Raw genomic sequence first — 27,403 nt, 5'->3', positions numbered from 1 at the left:
AGAAAAGAAAAGAAAAGAAAGAAAAGAAAAGAAAAGAAAAGAAAAGAAAAGAAAAGAAAAGAAAAGAAAAGAAAAGAAAAGAAAAGAAAAGAAAAGAAAAGAAAAGAAAAGAAAAGAAAAGAAAAGAAAAGAAAAGAAAAGAAAAGAAAAGAAAAGAAAAGAAAAGAAAAGAAAAGAAAAGAAAAGAAAAGAAAAGAAAAGAAAAGAAAAGAAAAGAAAAGAAAAGAAAGAAAAGAAAAGAAAAGAAAGAAAAGAAAAGAAAAGAAAAGAAAAGAAAAGAAAAGAAAAGAAAAGAAAAGAAAAGAAAAGAAAAGAAAAGAAAAGAAAAGAAAAGAAAAGAAAAGAAAAGAAAAGAAAAGAAAAGAAAAGAAAAGAAAAGAAAAGAAAAGAAAAGAAAAAAGGTCTAACTGCCATGTAAACTCATTTTAAATGTCATGTCTTATTAGAACCCAACAAGTGGAATGTCTGTTTTCCCCCTTTGGTTGAGCCATCAAATTTGTCAAAATTTTATTATAATTCATTCCATCATTCCTCAGACATTTAAATGACAGACAGTCCTTGTGAAAAAAAAATAAAAAAATAAAAAATCCCTGTAATTCTACTCTTCATGTTAAACTGCCTCTAGAGAGTTTTTTAAAACATACCACATCATGATAAGAGCAGAGCCCTAAACTTCTCAATTCCACTTATGATTTGGTGCCTTTTTGGAAAATGACAATAAATTGGCTCTCTACTATTCTTGACCCCTTGACTTCTGAACCATGGCTGTCCATGCCTTAACTTTGCTTGTTTAAGTCAGCAGCTATCGTATCAATCTGATCCTTTCCCAGAGGGTCTGGAGATTTAACTCTCCTGAACGGTTAAGCTCCCCCTCTAGTGTTCACTGCTCATCACATTATTCCTCCAAGAAGAAGGGAAGAGACATGTCACTTTATAACTTCTCATAGAGACAGCTTCTGCTCTTTAATAGCTTAAGAGTATAATGGCAGTGGCAAGAAGATTAAAAGGTAAACAGAACTCTTGAAATTTGTTTTTATTTAGATTCCTTCTGTGAATTTTGTAAGAACAAGAAGAAAATAACAGTGAAAATTCCTATTCAAAATTAGTGTGAAAAAAAGGCCAATCTTACAAAAATTATCCAGTGGCATGCAGAGTATCTAAATCAATCAGAGTTTAGAAGGCAAACAATATTACAGCATTATCCCTGGAAGGTGTCAATTCATACATAGGTGGGAAAGTTAATAACTGAAACCAAGGTGCAAGAATTCTTCATTTAAGGGCTCATTACTAATCAAATTGAGGTAAGGGTTTCTCACTTATCTCTTTCCTTACTAAGTCTTACCAGTGACCTGCAAAAGACATCCTTTATTGATTGAGGGTCAGTATATTCATATATATGGATGCTCATCAATGATTTGGATTTACTTTAATTAAACAAAATCTAAATGAAAATCAGTTAGTTGTAATAATCAAAATCTGGGAGACAAAAAGGTTAAAAGTTCAGTCTCTTTGTTAAACACAGCCTTGGACCCTCAGCTAGACACTACCCAGAATTTATTGTACTGTAGAAACATGAAGAAAATAAACCCTAGCACTTCAGATGAGGGTACATCAGCATGTACATACAGAGGTACATCTGCAAACCTGAATTGATTTTATTTTTAAAGGCACACTGTTTGAATTGAACTGATGAATGTAAAAGCAGTCCTGAAAATGCCAAACATAAATAAAACAATCTTCAAAAATACTATTAAAAATTCAAAGCACAGATGCTGATCTGCAAAAAATCTTAGTCTGGATAATTTTTCCTAAACGATATCTACCTGTGATTCTTTTAAGCTATATTTTATATAGTAGCCACTGCTTAACTGCATGGAAATTAAAAATAAAAATAAAGAGAATTTTGACAGATGACATGCTAAAAACTGCTGGTTTTGCTTTAGATATAAAAATATCTGTTGAATGATCTCCAAGCAAAATTATGGTGGAGAAATTTAAGATATTGTAACGATTCTCTTGCAACAGAAATGCTCTGAAAAATTACATTGATTGTGCCAAAATTTTGCATCAGAAGAAAAAAAGATATGCACTGCTTGACAACTTCTACATGGCCTATTTTGTTTTCTCAACATGACTTTTATTAAGCATTTAGAAACTGAAGTCAAAAACATATCTGAAGAAAAACTTGAATGGATCTAGTATTAATTTTCCCCAGTATATTTTTTCATGACCAACTTCAATATTTGGGTTTTTCATTCCATATTACATTAACAACTTTAACTCCTTACTGCAGTGGACTGTTTTGCCCTTCACATGCTTCTGCAAGGTATACATAAGTCATTAGCAAAAATGTTGTACTTAAAGAAGTATTGTAGAAGAGAATACAATCATGAATTTTGCAAGCTTCTGAAAGTTGTTTATTCTGCTAGTGTTGCAGCATAGCTCTGTAATCAGAACTGACTAGAGCAGTGACTTGCAGGTATGTGTGGATTATATCTGTGCTGGAGAATTTTCTAGCTGAAGTGGACAGAACTATTGAAATTCAGCTTAGTGCAATCTCTTTACAAAAGTGAAAATTCTAAAGTGCCATAGAAATAAACTATATAGGTGCAAAGGTAGGGCATGGGTTGATTATTTTGGAAGAAAGTGACAGCTAAATACAAGACTATGATTCATTTTCAGCATCGTTTATTCTGGGTACAGGACAGAGAGCTGAAATAGAATGAGCATTGAATAATGAGGGCATTAAATCGTCCATAAAGAGAAGACTGATGTGTTCCTTATGTGCAGATTACTCTGAGTTGCATGTAAAAGCTAGCATCTAAATAACACATGCTTCAGTTCTGAGGCACAAAAATGGCAGCACTCATCTTGTCCTGCTGTTCTCCAATGTTCTCCAGGAGAACACATTGATGAGGCTAAGTAGAAGATTGCCTTATGTAGTTATGTAGCCCATGGTGGAGCAGATGATCAGATATGTTGCAATAAGACTGCTCTGACTTGCAAAGTAAGGAAACAAGTCAGATGAGAAGTCCAACTCTGAAGTAAGGAGAAAATAGAACTCAAATTGTAGTGCAGAATCTTACTTAGTTTCTAAATAGTTCCTCTGGAAAGAAACTGATTTCAGAGGAACAGGGTGAAGGGTGAAGAGAAGACTTTTAAGACAATGTAGTCAGAAAGACAGGAAATAAAGACACAACCATGTTATCCACTGTCCAAGTCTCCCCATACAGAAGAGTCAGAACCAAGGAACATACACAAAATTTTACTGAAGCATTTTTGTCTGAATTCTGGTTCCTTCAGCAGTAGACATCAAAATAAAGAGATTAAACATAGTTACAGACATCTAAGACTAACAGATATCATATACTTGAAAATGTAAATTAAAAATGATCATATTGACTGATAGAATTGAAATGAGTAAGAGAATGATTATAAATAAATAGAAAAAAAGAACTGACATGGGGTTCTTCATAAAGATATGTGTAATATCTCATTAATCAATGACACTCACTGCTACAAGACATTATGCACTAAATAAGTTCAAACAGAAGGTTTAACATACTTCTGAATTGAAAACAAACCAGAACAAACCACTGAAGTTAATAAAATTACAACTGTAAATCCTACATGAGATAGATTAGGAGAATAGATCTTCACTATGCAACTCAGTACATTTGAAGGGTATCCTGTCCCTGAAGAAGATATTTGAGTGTCATTTGAAACAATGCAGAGGACTCTGAGATTAATTAAAAATCTGTTTTCTATAATGCCTTTGTGGTTGCCCTAGCTTTCCAATAGAACAGTTGATAGTGTAAGCACATATTTGGGAAAAGCTTGAACTTCACATATCCTATCATCACCCAAAGAAATTATATATAATTGAGCATATTTCCCTCTTTCAACTAGTAAAACTTATTAAACAGTTTAATAAGATTCAGTTCACAGAATCACAGAATCATCTAGGTTGGAAGAGACCTCCAAGATCACCTAGTCCAACCTCTGACCTAACACTACCAAGTCTTCCACTAAACCATATCACTAAGCTCTACATCTAAATGTCTTTTAAATACCTCCAGTTTTCTTAAATTATTTTCTCACCTGATATGATAATATAATATAGATATCTACCTATAACCCTTATAGGTCTATAGTAATATTAAATCTGCTTGTATCTTAAGCTTATATACAAGATCATTTGGTACCCAGAAAATATTTCCTTCTTCAGTAATTTCTCAAGTGTAGCTTATGTAATTGCATTATATCATAGAAAACTCAGGAATAAAACATCCTGTTGTAACTTCAATTAAATCAAAACTATTTCTGGCTTGTTTATGAGAATGATAGGACAGAATGCTGATGAACTCTCTTCCTACCTATTTAAAATATGTTTCAGGATATTACTTCATTACTATATATCCAGCTGTCTTCTACATTTTTTAAGTTTAAGATAGCATAACAAAAGAAATTGCTTAATTTCTTTCCTTGGAGATTGTAAGGGAAATTGCTTGATTTGCTAGTAGGCTTTTGGTTTTCTTGTTTAATACAGTGAGAGGTCTTTTGCATGAGCATGTTTGTTTTATATGGGAAGGAATTATTTCTGCAGACACATCTTCTGAGTCTAATTCTGTGGTCAGCTTTGTGTCCTTTCTCATCCCTTGCAAGAGTTCATTCCATAATCAAGGCTGAGCCTGTAAAATGGATAACTTTTTTATTCAGCTCCCAAGCAACCCTCCTGTTAGTCAACAGTTGTGCAGAGCTGCTGGCATGAAAGGTCATGGAAGGAAAGACAATCTGGGAGAGCAAGGATCAAACCCACAGAGGGATCTCAGCTGCAGGCCAGAGACCTTGAACTAGACACTACCGTCACTACAAAGTCAACATGGAAAGCAGAGCACTGAACTAATGTGTTAAAAGCAGCAGTGGCTATTGAACAAGCTGATTGACAGAATTTTTTGGTGGCCATGTATTTGTACACACACATGATTATATACAGTTACTAGCTGTTGTTTTTTTCAGGGTGTGTGTTTTGATCCTTAGATATAATGAGCAGCAGGAACACTCACTTATATATTTTTTTCCTTTTCAGTTTTGTTAGCAAATGCTGATCAAGCTGATACACATAAGCACCAAAGCTATCCAATTTTCATTAACATGAACATTCTCAGCAGCAAACAATGCTATCATTTTAATAGTGAACTCTGGAAATTGTCTTTTTTTTTTTTTTTTTCTGGTGGATCTTATTCACATGATTCTTTGGAGAATCAATCAGGACTCCTTTTCCTAGTACAAATCAATCAATCAGTTTCTCATGCCTGACATTGCCTGTTATGTATTGAAGAATCACAAAGCTCACATTTGGATTTCCTTAACAACGTGTTTACTTTCCATTTATCACAGAGATATTGCCAAATACTTTAAAGGACGAACACACAGACATTTATGTTACTAGCTTCTATAAATTGTCCCTCCTCCATTATCTGATTTCTGATATCAGGTCTGCCTTTTAAAAAACCGCCATTCTCTACCTTGAAATACATAGTTTTAGCCGGAAAAATTAAACTCTACAGAGCTATTGCATTTTCTATATCTTACAATAATACAACAGATATTTTAGAGGAGGAATTCCCCACTAGTTTAGTATCAGATTCAAGCTGATTCAGCTTCTTATGGGTAGACTAGAAGCGACTGTTTTCAAGGAACTTGCCCACTCTTCTTTTTGCACCATTCAAAAAGAAAATAGCCTTTTCAGCTTTGCAAGATACCTGACACCCAGAGGAAGAGGATGGAAAGGAAATGGCATGGTGAATCCTTTACCCACCCTCCTCCATGTTTGGGTTTGGCTGGTGAATTTAAGAGAACATTACCAAAAGAGTATAATCAGTGGTTGTGACTGACCTATTCTGGGCTCTGCTCTGACACTGTCTACTAAGACAAGTTATTTTTTTCAGTTTTCTCAAACTAATGATCTATTATTATTGCTTTTAGTGGTCTATATACTGTTAAGGCGTATTATTTTCAAGTTAGAGTACCGGACTGGTAAAGAAAGTGTAAGATTTACCACTGCTCAAGATGTATAATTCCTTATGCAGTCTTTTGCTTGTGAAAGTAGCAGCAGATACACACCATTTGAAAACCTACACATCTTCAAAATTAGCTCTGGTTGTGTTCTTACATGTACAGAGCACTACTCAAAAAATGCTAAAGGGCAAAATGTCCCCAGTGCATATGTTTCTACTCAAGTATACTGTAATTTGGAGACAATTTTTAGAAAAGATTTTGTTCCATGAATGGGTATAAAATGTTTAATGGACCTTTTTTTTTTTTTTTCCTTTAAGTTAACTTTCTGTAACCAAGTCCCTTTATGGATTTCATATTTAAGACTGAGAGTAATACAGACGCTCAGTTTGCTAACTATCCTATCCTGAAGAAATTGCATTTTATTCTACATTTTTTTGAAATTAAGAAAGTATATTTCTTGCCTATTAAAAATGTTGGATTGACAGCCACTGAGACCTGTTCAGTAGCACATACAGCAGAAGTAAAAGGTTTTTGCATCACTTTTATGTATGGGTTTTAACCTTTCTTAGGATGAACCACCTCTGAGTTGAAAACAGAAGATCAATCTCTACATTCGTTACATACTTTAGACTTCTCTGTAAGGCGGCAGTGATGTGACATTAACTTTATTGGGTATTTTGAGAAATGCACATACACTCATATTTCATGTTGACTGTGGAACATTCACTAACAAGGAGTCATGACTTCTAGTTGACTAAATAACATTGCATTGCTTTAACATTGAGTTTGAATGTACTTTTATTGAATATACTGAAGGCATCCAAAAGTAGTGTTTCACATCATTGAAATGGATCATTTTGGAACTTGAAATTTACAGCTCCTGATTCTCAAAGGCAACTGATGAATGTATGTACAACTTATTTATGGGTTAGAGTTAAGGTATCATTAAGGTGATTTGATAGCTTTTCTGATACTTGACTGACTTGTCCTTTAGAAGAAAGCTATGGCTCTCTAAGTGTTTCTCCATATTATATCTGCTATGAAGAGGCCAGCTGAAGTTTGGACAATGCAAAGAAGCTCTCACAATTTTTGCTCAATCATTCTTATATTCCAGCCATAGGACTTGTACCTGCTTGCAGGAAACATCACAGAATATGTGAGTACAAGATCTTCTGCCTGGAATTAGATACACTGATATTTGTCAAAATCTGAGAGAAAACAAAATAAGAAGTATTGAATGCAAGGATTCTTTTTTATTTCTTTCCCTCTTTGACAAAACTAATTTTTAGGATGCTTTTAACATTCTGGGTTTACCAGAATACTTCAGCTTACGAAGAAAGTATAGTACTATTTGATCTTTCTTAAGGAGCTATGTTTATGATGAAATAATGGAAGCCCGACAGCCAAAGATAAATATGGGAAATGTGGAGATTTCAAGATCTGCAATAAAGACCTTGAAAAATATTTCCTTTTTGTTATTGTTGAGAATGCTGAACAGTGAATACAAGAAAGGGAACTGTGATGTTTACCTAAGTCTGCAAGTTTTTGGTGAATTTATCTCACAAGATTGTTAGATGACAATATTCAAATACCACCGAAACTGATAATGACTTGGCTTCACACAGTGTTAGACAAACTGAAGAGATTCTAATGACACCTCAAAATTAGCAATGTATTACAATAACACTCAATTACAATGTTACCACCTTATCACCAAAACGCTTACTGTCTTATCAAGGAAGACACCGTATCTGTCATAGTGCCAAAAACATCGCACAGGGCAGAAGAATAGAGGAACAGCGTCTGTTGAGTGTTATCTTCCCATGTCTTCTGCATATTTCAAAAGATTTTTCATGAATTTTTATTCCAGAGTAAGACTCTGTCTGTCATAGACAGGATATCCCCTACCCTATGCTTAACAGTGGAGCATAGGAAGCAGAAATCTTTTGTCAACCTATAGCTTTTCTCAGGGTACTGGGCATCCTGAAGGCTGGACAATGTTTGCTGAAAGTTTAGAAGATGGTAGAGATTCCTTACGAATCTTAAAGATAACACATGGTGATCATGCTGCTCATCAATACTCTAAGCTGTTACTGGTGCTAAGACTAATTCCCTTGAAGATTTTAAGGTTTAAGTTTTTGCAAGGTTTTGTAAAGTGTTTTGTCCCCATATTTTCAGAAATTGGTAGTTGGTGTCTTAGTTTTGAGTCTTTCAGACATGTTGAGACATATCAAGCTGCCAGTGTTGCTTATAATCAGGTCTAGGAAGGGACAAAGTAGATTTTCAAAGCCCCTTCATGTATGTTATGGCTTTGGAGAACACTTGTCAAGACATTTAGTTCATATCTTACTTCTTCCATGTAATTTCAAAACAATACTATACCATCAGTGTTACCACTATCCCCTTCGTGATTTTTTGTTAGTTGCCCACAGAGAAAAATTGATGACCAAAGACTTGACATGTCAGATACACCCGAAATCACAGAAAGGATTAGGAAAAGACAACTCTTGACACTCGGCATTACATCTGGTAGCTACCTCAATCAACTTGTTAGCAACAGTTTGCTTAATACAAGTTGACAGAATTAAAATCACATTGCCAAAATTTCTGCTACGGTTTAGCACAAAAATCATCTGATAACCCTTATTTGTATGCATAATTGTCCCGCAAGAATGCACACCATATTTTGTGTGTGTCTAGCTCTTGTTCTGCTGAAATCTTGGCCCTGCTGAAACACAATTTTGTCCCTTCTTCACAATGATACCAAGAACCTCTGAGAAGAATAGCAAGAATATGCTTTGCTAGGAATGAATTATGAGAAGAATGAGAACAGGAATAAAATAACAATAATATAATTTTCAAAGCCATGTTTGCGTGGTGGCCCTAACAGTTCTTTGCAGCAAGCAAATTACTTCATTTTCTTTCACAGAATTTTGTGGAAATACTGTTAAGATACTTCTGACAATTCTGGAATAGAGTGGAGTAGTAATCTTCTACCATGCTCATGTATGTTTATATGGTAAGCAGGCACATTAGATTCTACGATATCATGCCAGATTAATATTGTTTTCTTGAATTGCTCACTACACTCTTGAGGGTTACAATTGCTGATACTCTTCAATACTGATCATTATACAAAAAAGAGTGCAAATGAAGAACAGTGCTGACTTTTAAATTTGGGGAAGGAAGCTAACTTAAATTTGATATATCTTCAAATATGCATTTTGGGAAACAAATATTTCAGTTAATTTATAGATGGTAATTTCAATGAATACTTTGAATCATTTGCTGCCTAAATGTTCCTCAAAATTTCTTTTGGTCATTCCACCATGTCATGAGTATTATGCTGCTAAGATTATTCACTTTTATATTGTTAATACACAGAAAATAACTCCAAGAAGTGTCATAAGGAGAAAAATTCCTAAGTACGGAGTGCATTCTGAAGTCAACTTTAGTGAAAAAACAGTATCTTGAAATAAACAGAATTGCACAAGAAACATGGATGTAAGATGTGGGTGAATCTTAAGGTCAATTTATGTTTAAATTAGAATCAAATAACCATTAAAATCATTTACAGAATACATCTGGGCATTGAAACTGGATTGCATAAGAAAATTGTTCTCCTTTTCTTGGACTCAGCATTAATACAGTTGCCATTCCTAAATTACTTCTGAAGATTGCCTTTTGTATTGTAATGGAATTGTTGTGCAAATATGGCTTACTACATAAAATTAGAGCTGTTATACTGTCCCTTATGGTTTTGTGCTAATCTATAACGAGTTCACTATATCCATACAAGTCACAGCAGATTCTGCCCTCTGGTGCCCCATGGTCTGTTCTGCTATTGCTGTACTCCATGCCAGGCTGACACTGAAAATAAATGCAGCTCCTGTGATTGAAAGGGAAATATATATATGGAAATATATACATATGCATGCAGGTATATGCATGAATCAAATTTAATAAGAAATGAATAGAAATACTAAGATGGTTAAAGTGCAAAAGAAAATCCTAGCACTCAACAAGATCTGCACTGTTCTTTAAATTTGTTATTAATCAATATGATGAAGTATTTTATCAAGATCTACATAAACAGAACTTCTGTGGCTACTGTTTCTCAGACTGAGTTATTAAACTTTTAGCAGAAGGGAAAAAAGGAAACTGATGGATATTTCCACCTTTTCTGCTTATCATCAAAAACTGTATGTTTTGTGTATTTAAAATTAACATTATAAGAAAACAGTTCAGCTGTACAGACTTGTCTGTTGGTACATGACTGGAAAAAAAAAAACATTTAAAATGACAGTTTAGTGTTGAATTACAGCCATTTCAATGTGACTGCTATGCAATCTTATGCTGTTTATCAGTGTAAAATGTTTTTCTAGGTTATCAAAAATCATATTTCCCTTTTTCTGGTTCATTTATCAACAGAAATACCAGATAAACCAAACTGAAAAGAACATCTTTGTCCACTGGTTGAACATCAGAAAACTGTGCTTTCTTTTTATATGAAGAAATCATGTGCATATACTCCTATTGTCCTTGATTTGTAGTTTATGTATTACCCATGTAAGCAAAAGCTTCTACAAAGATAAGGAATCTCTATCCATGTCCATTTGAATCCAAAATGCCCTGCGAGGAAGCATATTACAACAGATATCAGCATCAAATATTATGATCCACATATTCAACAGCTGGCAATTTTGGACTAACAGGAACATTGGAAACCAACCAAACAAAGATAGGGGTGATGTTCCAATGTATATATATATATATTTTGTCAATTGATGTATCATCACATTTGAAACTTTATATAAATTCCTCAAGTTTCTTGTAGAACAACATCACATACATATAATCACTTTTGTCTGTACCAACATGAAATAATAACGTCAAACTCCCATTCATCTCAGAGAGAGACAGAGTCAATAAAAAGTACTCATTCGGCAGAAGCAGGAGTGAAAACAAAAGGACTTAATGAAATGATCTGTTTACAAAATGCTAAGCGAGGGTTCTCTCTGAAAACCGCATTAAAGTCAAATCAAATTCTATTTTCTTAATGTGGCTTGGAAATCTGTCTTCTGAAACTCTGTCTCATCTTTCTAAATGCAGTGACACGACTTAAAAAAAAAAAAGAAGAAAAAAATAATTCCCTTCCCCCCGCCCCCACCCCCCAACCCTGCCAACTTTGCTATGGCTCTCTAAATAGCCCAGAAGAGATAAATCAAAGCCTGAACTGTAACCTTACGCTTATATACTTGTTAAATGACTTTTTTACAGTCTGTTATTGCTAGAAATTGGATTGCTTTTAAACTAATGTTGTCTGGCGGGCAAAAGTGAGTGAAACCGCAAAGCCTGGAGGAACACTAATTACTTGTTTTAATTAGCAGCAACTTTCACTAGAGTATAATCTCCCCACAGGCCACTTTTTGGTAGGTGTGAAAAAAAAAAAAAAAAACCCACGATGTGGAAACAAACCAATCATCTCTTATTTGCCCCTAAATGAGAACCGCACTCTTGCTAGAGCGCAAGGCATACCGTTTAGTATGATCGGCTCGCCTGGGGGGAGCAGGGCCTACAACGCAAGCTGCTCAGTTCAGAGACCTTTAGCAATCAGCAGCACAATGCAGCCCCTTATTTTATGCTGCTACATCATAAAAGTGCTCCTTTTGTTACATTTCCCTCCTCTAAAGGGCCTTAATCCTTCTCTTTTCAGGCGGGCCTGCGGTGAATTCCTAAGGGACATCCCACTCGCCACAAGGACTGAAATGGCCCACTCAGGAAGCAAAGTTGAAGCTTTCAGCCTTTTTATATTTTATTTTTTTTACCCCCCCAATCCCCCTCCCCTGCCACCACTCTCTGGAGAACATTAAATCATGCTTTTCAATCCCCTCGCCATAGGGGGAACCCCCTTAATAATGACAGAGCAAGAGAAATTCCTCCACTCCCTCCAATGACACCATTTTACCACCGAGAGGCATCTTCCCGGCCTGGATATCAAACATGGCTTCCAGCAGGTGGGCAGTGCGGAAGGTCACAAGCCAAGAAGCAGGGTGGTCACGGGGAACCTGGCCTCCAACCCAGGCCTGTGAAACCTGCCTCACTTGCCGGTGACTAAATTTATGATTGCTTTTAAGGCCTGTAAGGGCTCGAGTACAGATGTTCGTCATCCAGAGTAAATGGGATTGCACAGCATCAGGACTGACCCAGATTATTATTACTTTGTTAATAACGGGTGGCATAAATTTCAAGAAGAAAAGAAAAAAAAAAGGGGGGATGAGGGGATGCCTCTGTTTTGATCATTGGTTAAAGAAAGAGCTACAAAAAATACTGGTGTCTTAATTAAACATTGTCTGGAGATGTAAGCATATGCTAAAGCCCATTGCAGACGTAAATATATGATGGATGTATACAAGCCAATATAACTATATATATTTTCATTTCAATAATATATACATTTCTTGGCTTTTAAGATGAAAAAATAGAGTATCCTCACTGCTGATATGCATTAGTTTATGTCAAGCAGACTAAGCTTCTGAATACAAGATCATCAGTGTACAAATACAGGTTTTACTAAATTGTAGAGCTATTCCAACTTTTGTCTGCTGTCTTGTGAACACTCCTTTAAAATCTGACCTCTTTGATCTACAAGGTATTTTTCCCCTAAAAGAAATGCAGAAAATTTGCCTGCAACAAAAGTACAAATATCTCTTAAATGAGTGTTAATTTTTATGTGCCAACTCTTGTTAACTGGAATTTGAGAAGGACAACTTAGAAAAATGTTCTCCAGTGATGATTATGCTTTTCTATATAATATATATATATATACATACATATATGTACACAGGTATGACTACTTTTTGATCATTATAGAAATCAGTCATTAATTTGTTGACATACATCATGACATATATCTGTTGTTGGAGTAGATAGAACACAGGAAAAAATGTTTTCAGATATGCAGGGAAAGAGAGAAGGGAAGGGAAGGGAAGGGAAGGGAAGGGAAGGGAAGGGAAGGGAAGGGAAGGGAAGGGAAGGGAAGGGAAGGGAAGGGAAGGGAAGGGAAGGGAAGGGAAGGGAAGGGAAGGGAAGGGAAGGGAAGGGAAGGGAAGGGAAGGGAAGGGAAGGGAAGGGAAGGGAAGGGAAGGGAAGGGAAGAAGGGAAGGGAAGGGAAGGGAAGGGAAGGGAAGGGAAGGGAAGGGAAGGGAAGGGAAGGGAAGGGAAGGGAAGGGAAGGGAAGGGAAGGGAAGGGAAGGGAAGGGAAGGGAAGGGAAGGGAAGGGAAGGGAAGGGAAGGGAAGGGAAGGGAAGGGAAGGGAAGGGAAGGGAAGGGAAGGGAAGGGAAGGGAAGGGAAGGGAAGGGAAGGGAAGGGAAGGGAAGGGAAGGGAAGGGAAGGGAAGGGAAGGGAAGGGAAGGGAAGGGAAGGGAAGGGAAGGGAAGGGAAGGGAAGGGAAGGGAAGGGAAGGGAAGGGAAGGGAAGGGAAGGGAAGGGAAGGGAAGGGAAGGGAAGGGAAGGGAAGGGAAGGGAAGGGAAGGGAAGGGAAGGGAAGGGAAGGAAAGGAAAGGAAAGGAAAGGAAAGGAAAGGAAAGGAAAGGAAAGGAAAGGAAAGGAAAGGAAAGGAAAGGAAAGGAAAGGAAAGGAAAGGAAAGGAAAGGAAAGGAAAGGAAAGGAAAGGGGAAGGAGAAAAAGAAGGAAATTTTAACTGCTGCTTTGTTTTGGGTTCAGCCTTGCAAAGTTATATAATGTACTTTACCATCTTTATGTAAAAATGTTTTGCATGTTATACTTTCGTTACATTTTGTCCATTATAGGAAGGATTGCCACATTTCACAATAGATTTCAAAACGCACGTCATAGAGTATTTCAGACATGAAAACTGCATTGTTAAAACATATCAAAACAAAACAAAAACACCCCAAAAACATCACTCCATGCCCTGAAGGAAAAACCCCCACAAGCTAGGAAGAAATAAAATGAAATCACAAGGGCAAAAAGCAGAAATCACCAAGGAAAACTCTGGACATTATGACACAATGGATTCTTAGTTGTGTTGTCTTTGCCTAAGAAGGAAAAGTGTCATTCCTCTCTAAATAACGTTTTTACCATTTGGGGAAGGAAAGAGATAAGTAGAATGATATCCACTGAGCAAATTAAAGCAGTCTCTTGTCATCGTGCATCCATACAACCAGCCTGCGTCCTCAGTGAGAGATGAGAGACAGTTGTGGATAATAAGAGGAGAACTACAAGAGCTTAAAAAATAATAATAATATATTAAAAAAAAAAAAAAAACGGATCGCTTTGCACCCTCTACTTGGAGGACTGGGGCTAAGACGGTTTTGGGTTGGGTTTTGCTGTGTTTTACCACGGTAGGCATGTGCTGGATTTCATTTTCTTTCTCTGCCTCTGCTCTGGCTCCAGCGAGCTGGTTGCCTGGAAGACTGAGACTGAGGAAAGGAGAGATTTGAATGAAAAAAGTAAACATTACCAACAAAGACTATAATTGAAAGGGGCTTTGTGAACAAGGGGTGTTGTCGGAGAGCAGAATGGGCGAGGGTGGGGCTGCCTGGGGCTCTTTGTCTGCGCTCACACTGGAGCTGCCTGTAGTGCTGCATTGTACTAGGCAGGAATTTACCATCTCACAAGCAGGCTAATAGCTACCTCCACAAACAAATCGAACTATAAGGCTTAAATATTTATAGCTATTTATGACTTCATTTTAATAATTAGTGGCCACCTCCACTTTCAGGGCTTATTTTTTCCTTCTTTATTTTTTCTTTTCTTTATTTTTTTAAAAATTATTATTATTATTATTATTTTTTATGGACTGTACTAATTGGTTGTTAGGCTGCAGAACACCACTTCTGAAGCTGTTCTATGGATGCTCTGCCACCCAGAAATGACTGAGGAAAAATAGCTCTACAACAATTATTTGTAGTATTTACAATCCAGCCATACTTTAGAACCACAATTTCAGATTCTTTACTTGGATGGCTAGAATTTTTGGTCTTTTTCTGTTTAGTTTTCCCGCAGAAGTTTTTTTTTGTTTGGTTGGTTGGTTGGCTGTTTTTTTTTTTTTCAAGAATTTAGTGTCAACTGATGTGCACAGAATGGGAACAGGAAAAATACAGATCGTAAAGAGAAGAAGAGTGCAGATGATTGCTGCTAACTACTTAGCTGCATTTGAAGCAGTTTGTGCAAAGTAGTACAGCTGAACTTGGTGTATAGTGTGTAAGCATCCTGTCAATAAATGATACTAAATGGAGCTGGGAAAAGATACCAGCAATAACCATCATTGGATTATTTTTATCTAATTTATATAGCTACATGATCTAAACAGAGATTTCAATACAGCAAATACCTCTAGTCTCCTTGACTGCGTAACCTCAAGCTGGTGATTTTATTCTTTTATTAAAAGTCTATATATCTTTAAGCTATTGTGTACATATCAATGCAAACAATTAAGCCAATGAAAATATCTCAGAAAAAAACAACTCATTTTACATTTTGAAATTGTTTACCAACTCTCTCTGACTCCTTTGTCACAACACTTTTCTGTTTACCTGAATGCCAAGTTATAGTTTTATTTCCTGATTTTCTTATTACTGTGGTGAAGACCATAATAGAATTTTTGTTAACACATGTTCTCTTTTACCATAATGCTCTCATAATGCTGGGGTAAATCTCATAGCTTGAAGTTAGCCCTTAAGGAAATAGGAGATGGGTTAAAAGGAAGCAGGGAACTATTCAGTTCATGAAAGGCTTCACTTTTGGACATTTCTTTTTATTTGCACCTTTTTTAAGGGCCTGATCTAATACTTGTTGTAGAAAATTGAAAGATCCCAAGTGGCTTCATTGGGATTTGAATAAGTCAATAAATCCTCTCTCTTCACTCTATATAATCGTATACCTCAAGAAAAGTCGTGCTCTGCTCTGTGAGATCAGAACACAGCTCTGTGGCTGTAAGCAAAATTGCTCAGTGTGTAGCATGCAGTGATGTGGATTTGCTGTGTAAGCAGTAGGTTCAACATTTTCTTCTCTGCGATGCAGTTTGCTCAGATGTTCATACATTTGACCAGTCAATGTCTGAAGTATCCTACAAACTGTGGTAAGTGCTGGGTATGCGTGGAATGGCATTTAAAATTGGTAGAAGGAAGTGCTTTGTTTCACAGTTTTCACAGAAATGTGCTAATGACCATTTCCCGTACTTCTATGCAAACATTTGCGTCTACATCTATTAACATCTTTATTCCATCTGACATAGTTCTCAGAAAAATAGCACGATCACTTTGTCTGCATTCCTGAGTGGTAGCAATGACGTATTTAAATGTTGCTCAATGACCTCTTCTCAATGTAGGGTATGTTCAGAACAGTTCTTAATTCTGAGTTTCTGTTGACTTTCCCGTCACTTAGGAAATTCATGAGCAATTTTAGCTGTCAGGGTAAAATAAGGCATTTAAGTTTTCGTATTTTAACATTTCTCCTCCTTCTCAAAATTACAGAAGTTGCAAAAAAACAGGAATTGCAAGAAAGATAAAAGCCAATATGTGGTGACCAAAAGAAAACATTATAAACATTCTTATCAAATTTTAGATGTTTTAAGGGCTATGCTGCATATCTGTGTAGAAATACATATGTGATTTCTTTAGTTATGTTTTAGAAATAAATATCAGGGATTATTTTACTCTGAATGGAAGAGTAACACAAAGAAGGGTATGCAAAAATTTGTTTCACAAAAAGTATATGCTTTATGATGCCCTTCTAAGTGTTATGCAAAGTCACGGCCAGAAGAAATTCTTGTGTTAAAGTTATAGACTTTGCTATGCCTGAAATTAGAGAAAATGTTTATAACGATCCATTATGTACTTAAAATATACAAAGGCCTAGTAAATTTTTTACTGTTTCTTATCACCTGCTGTATGAATTTAGAATTTTCCTGTGTATTGCCTCTGTTTCCTTAAACAGTAGTCATCCTCCCAGTGAAGGCTTGTGTCATTTGTGTTGTTTCTTTTAGCTGCAAAAGTTTCCTTCCTGTTATTATCAGTACGTGCAAAATCCAGAGACCAGCAATAACTAAACTATTTGAGAGGGAGCTGGATCCAATACTTATCAATCACTGGGACAGGCTTTAATTATAAAGTGTTTAAATAAATTTAGTTGCTGATCAAATCTGTCGTAATGACAGATAGGAATTGTAGTCCACTCACGCACAGACAGCTATTGGGGTCATCAGGACTCTGGAGGCTACTACCTTGCACGAGCATAAAATAGAATTCAGGTTGTGAAAGATAATATCTTTCAGGTTTGCATCTCTATAATCTGGAGCCTTTGAGAATTAGAAATTGCATATTTCATTTATGAGGCCCTGGAGAAATGATGGCCTCACAAGTCTCTCATGACCTTCAGGCAATATGAGTATCCTATATATTTGACTTTTCATTTTGGAAGGTGAAACAAGAAGGTATTACTAACTGCAAGGTTCACAAGCTGGTAGCTGATGGCTCTGTAGCAAAATATGGAAATGAAGGTGCCAAGAGCCACAGGTTGCACCTTTCAAAATCTAAACACTAGGAAAACATTAATTACTGGGAGCATGTGTGAACAAATGAAGAACTTATTTCTGGTCAGGAAGTTCTGAGTCCGGAAGGCCAACAATCCTCTTTCACTGTTGGTAGTTATTCTGTAACTTTTACCATTTCAGAGAGAAGACAAATTACCCTATTAGCATTGGAACTAATTGAGGATGGTTTCTTACAGAGTTCGATAGGTTCTTCTACCAAAACGACTCCTCCTATAAGAACAGAAGTAGGTTCTTCTATAGAAGAATAGAAGTAGGTAGAAGTAGGTTCTTCTACCTCTGTACCCTTCCTATTTTTGCAGTGAGATAATAACATTAGGAGTTCATTCTCACCCACTTACCAGCTTGACAAGAAGCAATTAACATCATGGCTGGTTTCAAGCAATGGAAGTGCTGATCCACAGGCCTGCATGTGTGTATTGACTGGGTAGCCATAGTCTGGTAGCACTGCTAACTGGTAACTTAATGGTACAGGAAAAAAAAAAAAAGGGGGGCTGGGGGGGGTGGGGAAGGGGAGGGGGGTTCTGTCTTCTGCATCCAGTCAAAGATTTTCTGGATACCTACAGGAATTGAATTATTTTTTTTTTAATCTTTTGAGGATGTGTGAAATTTCTCTGAAACCTATTGAAACTAGCTGACTGGTCAAAAATCACTAAAGGAGAACTATCAGTCAGACAAATGGACAACACAGCTTAATTTCCCTGGAAAACAGCCTATGTTTTCAAATCCCAACTCCTATTGCTGCAGTTATTTTCTCACATGTGTAAAACCACTTATTAAGGACTTTCACTATGTTCAACTAAGCAGCTTGGGAAGGACATAATAAAAGAAGACTTTTAATGACTAGCAAGAAAACAAATTTTCTCATTCTGAATGATTACGTGTTGAATGATGCATCAAGCATATCTGCAGAATGTAGCTGCTTGCTACTAAATATAGCAGAGTTTTTTTGACTTAAGTAGTTATCTTGGAACAAGAGGCTTGTCTTTTACCTTTTGCTCACCTACTTCCTTCACTTATGAGCAATATTAAACCCATTTGCGTGCCTGTCAGCCTGTCACACACAAGTTTACATCTATACTCCTGCACTTATCTGTATCTACAGCCGTTATGCACAAAATGGTCTTATAGAACTGATTTTTTAAAAAAGACCACCTTGCTTTCTGCTCAAGATCAATATTTGTCATAGTGTTTATAAGAAATCAGCCAACTGCACAGCTGATTCTCTTGAAGGAACAGACAGCTTTGTCCGTAAAACAATTCCTATGCAGATCTGAACCTAGTGAACTGTTCATGTTTTCTGCTCTGCTCTGCTCTCCTCTCCTTCTCTCCGTCCCCTTCCCCTTCCCCCCTTCACACACATTTATTTATCTATTTATTTATTTTAATGAAACTTTGGGATTCGGGCTTTTGGGGACTGAGATTGTTGCTAACAGGTTCCTCCTCCTCTTTAAAACCTTAGCTGCTGTGTAACAACTGCCATAATGAAGCTTGTATCCTGTGTAAGGTTCTCAGGTCTGGAGGTATGTGAAATAATACAATACTTATTTCTAGTTTCTATTCAACTGGAAATACTGTGTTGTCAGGAAAAAAAAAAAAAAAAAGAGATTTTTTGAAACATCAATTTCCAGTATTATTTGAAAAGAATAACAGGTCATAAAAGTAGTGTAAGGAAGAAAAACAAATCTGTCCTGATGTAACAGAAACTGAAAAGTTTGTGTGTAGCCAGTAATTCTGGAATATTATTAGCTTTGTAAATGAAATGGACTGTTCCACATGTATGTTTTACTCCTGAAAGGAACCGTACAGAACCCTATGAGCAGTGGGAAGAGGATGAGGTTCTGGGGCTTTTGTGAGCTCTAGTCAAGAAGTGAGAGATAAAAAGCATGAGTTCATTTTAAGAGTGAACTTGAATATATTCTACAGAGGTGTAACATTCACATGCTGGAGTAAATATCACAAAGCATCTTTTGCTTCTGAAACATAACTGCTGTCATAATGACCATCTGCTGGCTGTAGGTTTCTAACATTCCCTGACCTATGACATTTATGACAAATTGTGCACCGAAGTGCTAGAGACGGCTTGTTAAAATGAAGCCTGAGGCCCACAAGTTCTCAACCCCTTTTGTCTTTAAAAGCATGGGTTAAATGGGAACAAGAAGTAGTTTGGACAGAAAACAGACATGGCAACGGCTAAAAGGAAATGAAATCCTAATCCTCTAACCCTTTGACTTTTGCAGCTTGCTGCACAGCAATGTGCTTTCAACCATTAAACTACCTTAACCTTCTGAAGAGTCAAATCAGTTCAAATTGACTGAAAATTTGCACATCACCACACAAGCCTTGATTGATTCCTATTTGAAAATTGTATGGAAGACAACTATTTAATGCAATATTTCTAACAAACAAAATATGTTTCACAGTCACCTACTGTGCACAATGTAATTGGTGTCATATAAAAGCAATGTGAAGAAACACTTTTCAAAATCAAAAAGTTAGTCTATCTGTAAAACACTCTAGTGTCAGTTAGATTTAGACAGATCTATAGAATTTCTTCAGGACTAGCACTTATATATACAGGCACTTTAAAAATATATATTATATAATATAATATATATATAATACATATAACATACATATATTATATATATAATATGTATAAAAATATACATATATATTTAACTTTCTTTGCTACATTCACTAGCTTGTCCTGTTGTACTTCTGGATTTTTGGCTTTAAGATATCAAAAACTTAAACTTCCAACCTTTGGAAAAATTGGAAATTTACTTTTTTTTTAAACTTATTTCTCTTTTAAAATTATAATGGTCTATTTTAAAGTGAAAAGGGAAATACTACTATTTATTTAATCACTGTGATGCCTCTCAAATTTTAGCAAATGCCACAAAACCGTTAATTATTAAAAACACAGTAACAAAATAAAAAATAGTATAAGCCTACATATTAAAATAACAAAATAGTAACATAGCACATGTGTATTTTGAAAAAAACACCTATTGACATTTCATACTAAAATTCAGCTGTTTTTCTTTACCTAATATTTTAATTGAATCAATATAAGAAATTGCATTGAAAAAAATCTCAAAATCAAGTACTAAGTTTCTGATAAAACGGAAAAAAAAATAAAAATAATAATAAAAAAAAAGTCGGGCTAGGAAATCCACCAGGAGAAGATATTTCAAATCTACATGCTCCTGTATGCTTTTTAAAAAGATTTTTTTTTTTTTTGTACAGTGTGCCATAAACTTGTTATTGAATAATGACCTGTGAAAACATAGAAGGGATTACATGATGATGGTGTTGCAAGACTGCATGATGATGTTTAGTCAAACCACTGTAGCATTTTGTTATTGTAGGAATGAATGCATATACCACCAGCTTCATCAGCAGAAGCTCCCTGACATGTAACTTGGCTGCATTAAGTTCAAAACAGAAAACTAAATGTATAAAATTAGCAGAAATATGCATACAACAGGTTTTCTAATCCTTCCTCTCTACAGTCTTCTACAATCTATGTTTCTTTCTTCCTGTCATCGGGATGTCTCATATTTTGTTACCTTTATGACATCTCTAGGAAAAAACAGACTACTATGATTGACTTTGTCCTAGACTATATCCAGTCCTTGGCTTCTCCTTTCACAAAGTGATGCTGTCCTGAAATGAATGAAAAACACTAAAATGGCTGTTGGCAGAAACGAGAGTTTATTTTTAGTCACTTGTGCATCAGAGAATCAACCTGGACTGTCAACCGAGCTACTAAGGAAAAGATAAAAAGTTCATAATAAAGGGAAAAAGTCCATATAAAAGGAAAAAGCCGAAGAATGTGATGGATACGTAAGATTCATAATTCAAGCAAAGGTTTAAGCAAGTATGAAAATCACTATACTAAAGGCTTTGTTTAAATTGGATATGCTTTCAATTTGTTTCCGTTAGAAAAATACCAGATATGACCTTCATCTCCATAAAGTCCCAGTCACCTTAATTTTTTGCCACATTGATTTACATGGAAAGAAATTAATGAACATACAACTTAGCTAATGCCTACTAAACTGTTATATACAAAGATATCTGGAATCATTCACTGTAAATAAAGTAGCCTACATATAAAATATCTCTGGTGTATTATTATCTAACTTTGAAAGTGTAGATAAGACAGTAAATTATTTTGCTGTCTGACATAGGTCTATAAACTTTTCTTCAAATTTTCATTCTACATCAGTGTAAAAGACAAAAGGCAGGCTTTGCAAAGTTTTCTCAGTTATTTTCCTGAGGAAAAAAAAAAAAAAAGTGAAGAAAGGGAAGAGAAAAAAAGAAACTTAAATAAGGATAACAGACAGCTCAGTGAGCTCAGGCATTCACATAGGGAACAGAAGATTTGGGTTTTATTCTTGTACTGCCAGATCTCACATTCCAGTGCTCTACTCCTACGTTGAAATAATTAATTGTGTTCTGGGAGTGGGAAGACCTGACATAAGCACTGTGTCTGAGACAGGAGAGGATGACCAACCTTAATTCCATGTTTATTTATTTCTGTGAAGTAGAATAGCTACAACTGATGAGACCAACTTTTGAATCACTCAGGAATGAGTCTCAAGCTTCTCTCCCACATCTCCAAGTGAATATGGTAACCCCAGTCAATAGTCCAGGCTATTCTAAGACTTTTGCCTTGGTTTTGATCATAAGCTGTGCTGGAAAGCTGAGAGATTTTTCATATTTTCTGTGTCCTTCATTTCTCCTCCACACTATTCCTCAGAGGTTTTGTTTTGATGAACTGACTTTTTTAAAATTACACCTGAAAGTCAGAAAAATTCCTGTCTATGCTTATTCTTGACTAGACAGAAGTGATCATCTTTAGGTAATTCTGTGGTGAAGAGACTTCAAACACATTTAATTTTATTCTTAAATTCATTATGGAACATATACTTAGGTATTAAAACAAAGCAAAACAAAATTTATTTAACACTAATGCATACTTACAGATGAAATGCCTTGGTATCTTCACCACCCCCAAAAAATACAGGTTTATCTTATCTCATACATTAAGCCTGACAGGTCATGAAAGTACACCAAGAAAAGTAGGTCCAGACACTGGAAAGGACAAACACTAGTTCGTAACAAATGGCCAGACAGTAATTTTCTACCAGAGCACTAAGTTTCCACTCTTTTTCCATGGCCAAAACCATATCATATCTAGCTTAATAGAAAAACATCTAACAATTTATGTGTATCTGTATATAACACTTATTCAATCTTCTGAGTAGCTTGTTCTTACAGCCTTAGGTTTCCTCTTCAGTATTGTTTAAAATATATCAAAATATGGATTTTGGGTATCTCCTTTTTCTTCGGTATGAAAACATTTCCAAGAGTCTTGATCCCCTCTGAAGTTTCTGCAACAGCCCTCAAAAACCTCAGCACCTCCAGACTAGCCCTTAATTAAACAGACAAACAAACAAACAAAAGCAAAGCAAAGCAAAGCAAAACAAAACAACCAAACTTAAAGACACTAAAAATATGGCACATTGATTATGTTTAGAACTTGCTTTCTATATGAACCTACATTTTCTATGCTGTTCTAAATTATTTTGTAATGACTGTGGACAAAAGTAGAGAGTACTTAGTATGTTATATTTTGTTTTCTGTTCATTGCTTAAAGACAAGTATATAGGTCATGGAGGAAAACAAAACAGTTTTCTGTGTGAGCAATAGTCCTCTAACTGTTGTGCTTATAGCACTAATCATGAGTTATGCATTCCAGTTCAAACTGCAACAATATATTATGACATTAAGGTCATTGCAAATCCTACATCAAAGAAAACTACTGGTATTAGAAAGCATGATTTTAAATACCTCCCAGTTTGTCAAAACAAATTATTCATTTAAAACATTAATAAGCAGACTAACTTATGAAATTACATTCTCTCTAAACAAGTTAGAAAACTTCCTCTCAAAGAGTCACTGAAATCTGCTTAGATATCTGAATAGTAGTCTCATTTCAATTCTGCAAACACTACTGTGTACTTTATTACAAGCGGTCTTTGTAGTTTGTTGTTTGTGAAGCAAATCTCATGATTTGAAGCTGCCATGGCCCTTTCTCTCATATGTTTTTTGTAATCTACTAAAAACATCAAAGCAACCCTGTGACTAGGGTCCTGTCTACAAATAAAAGTAATAAAAGCCTTACTATGGATGTTATGTGGAGGTCACAGATACCAAAAATTCCTCCTTGCTTGAATATCTGTAATCAGATTTATTAGAGAAGGGTAGTTCATCCTGCACCCACAAGTATCCTTGTCCTCAAAGGCAATTCAATGCAACCAAAGGCAAGATGTTACAGCTATTGCCTTGGACTTCTGTCATGTGAAAGAGAACATCTTTCTTTTTCAGATTTGTGAACAAGATACTGCTGTGGGAGGGCATGGAGACAATAGAGTGCTACATTTTCCCCCTGCTACCCATTTGAGCTTATCTATCCTAAGGGCTTCTCCTGCAATCTTTGCTGCTACAGCCTGTCTTAGAAGTGTGCCAACAGAGATGGGTGCTTTAGTAAAGCATGGCTTCTGCAAAGCTTTTTTACAAGAAGTATTTCTCTTCTTGCTACAGTGAAGTTTGTAATTTACAAGCTATGCCAAACAAGGCAATACATACTTTTATAAATATCTAATGGCAAGTGGAAAACACAGCTCACCTGTGGTTGACTTTTCTCCTCTGTACCTGATAACATGCCTGATTTGCCCAAACCACTGCTAGAGCTAGAAAATAGTAAAAGTTATGCAAGGTTGAATGCTCCATCATTCAGTCCATTCATCAGATCCATCAGGAATGGACTTCCTGATTTCTTTTTGAAAGAGATGCTAGATAGCCTATGATCTAGAGGAAGTGGCTCAAAAATATCTGTTTTCACATGAAAACCAAACCAAGCCAAACAAACCAGACCAACTTTCATATAGGTAAGGGCCTTAATGATCTCCTTTGAGTAATTCACAAATTTGGGCAGTTCTGTGAGGCCTAGTCTTGAATAACGATCTGTGAATTTCATTCTGAATCCACAAAATTTATAAAATAGAAAACATGAAATAAAGGCAGACTACATGGTTACTACATTATTCCAACAGTCTCAAGAAAGAGCTCATGTTAGTGGATAATATTTTGCTACAACTAGACAGAGATTCTTAATGAAAATTACAATATCTATCCTTAGACTTGTAGCTTACCCAGGAGATAGCAGGATTGTTCGCAATTAATGGTAAAACCCTGAAGGAAATTCACAAGTTCCTTCTCCGTACTATTCTTATTTCTGTGAAAAGAAATAAAAGGACTTTTTTGCACCTTCTGTCAGAAATGGTGGTGAATTTTCTTCAGATACTGCAGGCACAACAACTGTGCATAACAGATGTCAACCTGTGCTTTAAAATCATATAACTATACTGGTATATCAAGAACAAATACCCTACCACTTTTGTATTAAAAAGAAATAGGTAGTGAGCATAAGGACAAGCTTTTAATCACAGAGGAGTAAATTTATGCTCTAGTCAGATTGTGAAACCAGTCATTTCACAAAATTACTGAAAAAGGTGGAGATTTTTTACATGAAATACTAGTTGTCCATAATTTCAGGTTATCACTGAATTAACGTGCAAAACAATTTTCTACATGCATAAATTAAAAAAAAAAAAAAAGACTATTTTTTTTTTTTCAAATTGTCATTAATAATCATAACCGTGTGCAGAAGGAATGTTTATTTTTTCACTGAAGTCTACCTTGATACTGACTATTACACTTTGGCTTTGTTTTGTGACATTATGTCTACCTATTTTACATACCTGTGGTCTACTATTGCATTTTACAATATCCTGATATCCATCCATAGAAAGGAGTATGATTAGATCTCTCACTAATTTGCAAACAGATTATTCTCAGCTGTTTTTACAGTTATGTGCTCTGATGCAGTTAATCCATGGGAATGTGATCAGACACATTGACTTACCTGCCTGTCTTACCTGCCTGAAGTCTAACTTGTTGGGTTTTGTAAGTATTCTTGCAGTGAAACATGGACTGTGAAATCCTGCATTGTTCACAGGAAAGTGGCTTAAAAATGTAATCTGGGAACAATATCAGATGGTAGTTACCTGGCCAATGTTTCTAGCAGCCAAAGTGTTCTTGGCTCTGGGACTGTTTTGGATGGAGAAAACTGGTGCTCTGGAAGAATCTGCAGACACATTATATCTAGAAAAGAGTTTATATTAGTTTTAACTGCTAGTTAGAAAAGTGGTTGTCTAAAGCAAATCCTTTGGTGCAGCACAGATGGAGAGAGAAGAATAGGGCACCAGAGGCATCCATACTAGGTGGACAGTTGAGTCACCAAAAAAGAAAGAGGTTACCTTGGTGTGTGTGATGGGTTAACCCTGGCTGGTTACCAGGTGCCCACCAAGCTGCTCTCTCACTCCCTATACTCAACAGGACAGGGGAACAAATATGATGGAGGAGCTCATGGGCTAAGATAAGGGCAGAAAAATCAATCACTAATTACCGTAATAGGGAAAATTAACTTGACTTGGGGAAGATTAATTTAATTTATTGCCAATTAGTAACAGAGTAGGGCAGTGAGAACTAAAAACAAACAAAAAACACCTTTCTGCCCCCCCTCATCCCTTCTTCCCAGGCTCAGGTTCACTCCTGCCTCTTCTTTCATACCCCATGTGTTGCAGAGCACCTCCTGCTCTCCTTCTGCACTGACCTTGGGGGCTGCAGGGCTGCTTCTCTCTCATTTCTCACCCCTCTCTCCCAGCTGCTATAGCACAGCAGGTTTTTTTTTTTTTTTTAACTCTTTCTTCATCTGCTCTCCAAGAGCCCAACCAACGATGCTCATGGCCCAGCTCTGGCCAGCAGTGGGTCCCTTTTGGATCGGCTGGAGTTTGCTTCTCCCTGACATGGGGCAGCTGCTGGGCTCTGCTCAGAGGGCTGCCCCTGCAGCTCTCCACTGGCTGCATAAACCCAATACAGTGTGACACAGTGCTGTCCATTATGCAATTCCTTCCAAACAGAATAATGGACAAATAAAATACTCAGGCCCCACCACATGAGTATGCTTTCCCATCTGTGCTACATCTATGTTTACATTTAGTATTACCATTTGTATGTCTGACTGATATGATCTGTTGGGGATGCCTTTTTTTTTTTTTTTTTTTTTTTTTTTTCCCAGTCTAGGATTAATTAAGGTTACAAAAGCTTTCTGAGGTGATTTCTCTGTTAAATTCAGATCCCTTTACATTTTCAGCTCAGGAAGGAAGATAAGTAGCTGAAATACTATGTCTTTGCTTCTATGTTATATCAGGAGAACACAAAGCATGGCGATGTGGTAACCAATACATGGAAGCAGTGGAAACTGTAAACTGTTGAATAAGTACGTAGCTTTCCTGAGAAGACATCAATGGAGATGTGGCGTCCAGCTGAGACATGACACCAAGACCTTAGAATATCTGAATACAGAACATTCCCTCTGGAAAGTGGGCTTTTCTCCTCCCTAAATGGCTAAATGAAATAAACAGAAAAGAAAAATAAACCAAGAAAGCTTCTATTCGGAGATGGTAAATCTGTACAGTAGATTGAGAAGGTAAAAGTAGTCTATATAGTGTCAAATATTCACACTTCCTTAGAACAATATCTTAGATAACTATTTTTAAAAAAGAACAGAAAACTGAAACAAGTCAGTTTTTCAAATGCACAAATGTCATATGGCCATGGAAAATATATTTTTCAGCTGTTTGACAAGATTTTCTTAAGGTTAAAAA

The 27,403-nt window shown here is 36.0% G+C and overlaps 1 protein-coding gene and 1 long non-coding RNA gene across 2 annotated transcripts; both read right to left on the bottom strand.

The window, feature by feature from the left end:
* Window positions 1–13,542: 13,542 nt before the first annotated feature.
* On the bottom strand, window positions 13,543–18,045 carry LOC308185803. Its single transcript, XR_013943761.1, has 2 exons — window positions 17,939–18,045; window positions 13,543–14,466 (listed from the first exon to the last, which is right to left on the bottom strand). It is a non-coding gene; the product is annotated as an uncharacterized lncRNA (long non-coding RNA).
* Window positions 18,046–20,324: 2,279 nt separating this feature from the next.
* On the bottom strand, window positions 20,325–26,330 carry LOC308185802 (uncharacterized protein). Its single transcript, XM_080574366.1, has 5 exons — window positions 26,307–26,330; window positions 25,742–25,838; window positions 24,827–24,909; window positions 24,301–24,364; window positions 20,325–23,043 (listed from the first exon to the last, which is right to left on the bottom strand). Exons 2-5 carry the CDS (start codon window positions 25,831–25,833, stop codon window positions 22,905–22,907), a joined length of 378 nt encoding a protein of 125 aa, XP_080430492.1. The 5' UTR covers window positions 25,834–25,838; window positions 26,307–26,330; the 3' UTR covers window positions 20,325–22,904.
* Window positions 26,331–27,403: the final 1,073 nt, after the last annotated feature.

This window comes from Anser brachyrhynchus (genome assembly GCF_964034855.1).
Source record: "Anser brachyrhynchus genome assembly, chromosome: Z".
NCBI lineage: Eukaryota > Metazoa > Chordata > Aves > Anseriformes > Anatidae > Anser > Anser brachyrhynchus.
Note: the sequence above shows the minus strand (reverse complement) of the source record. Positions and strands in the feature narration are given on the sequence as shown.

Bases quoted from the DNA above. Each gene is read 5' to 3' on its own strand.
- LOC308185802 (XM_080574366.1), bottom strand. From the start codon at position 25,833: ATGTGTCTGCAGATTCTTCCAGAGCACCAGTTTTCTCCATCCAAAACA. The intron at 24,365-24,826 runs GTAAGCTACAAG...ACTATTTTCTAG, and splicing joins ACAATCCTGCTATCTCCTGG to CTCTAGCAGTGGTTTGGGCA. The intron at 23,044-24,300 runs GTGAGCTGTGTT...TGTTTAATTAAG, and splicing joins AGGAGAAAAGTCAACCACAG to GGCTAGTCTGGAGGTGCTGA.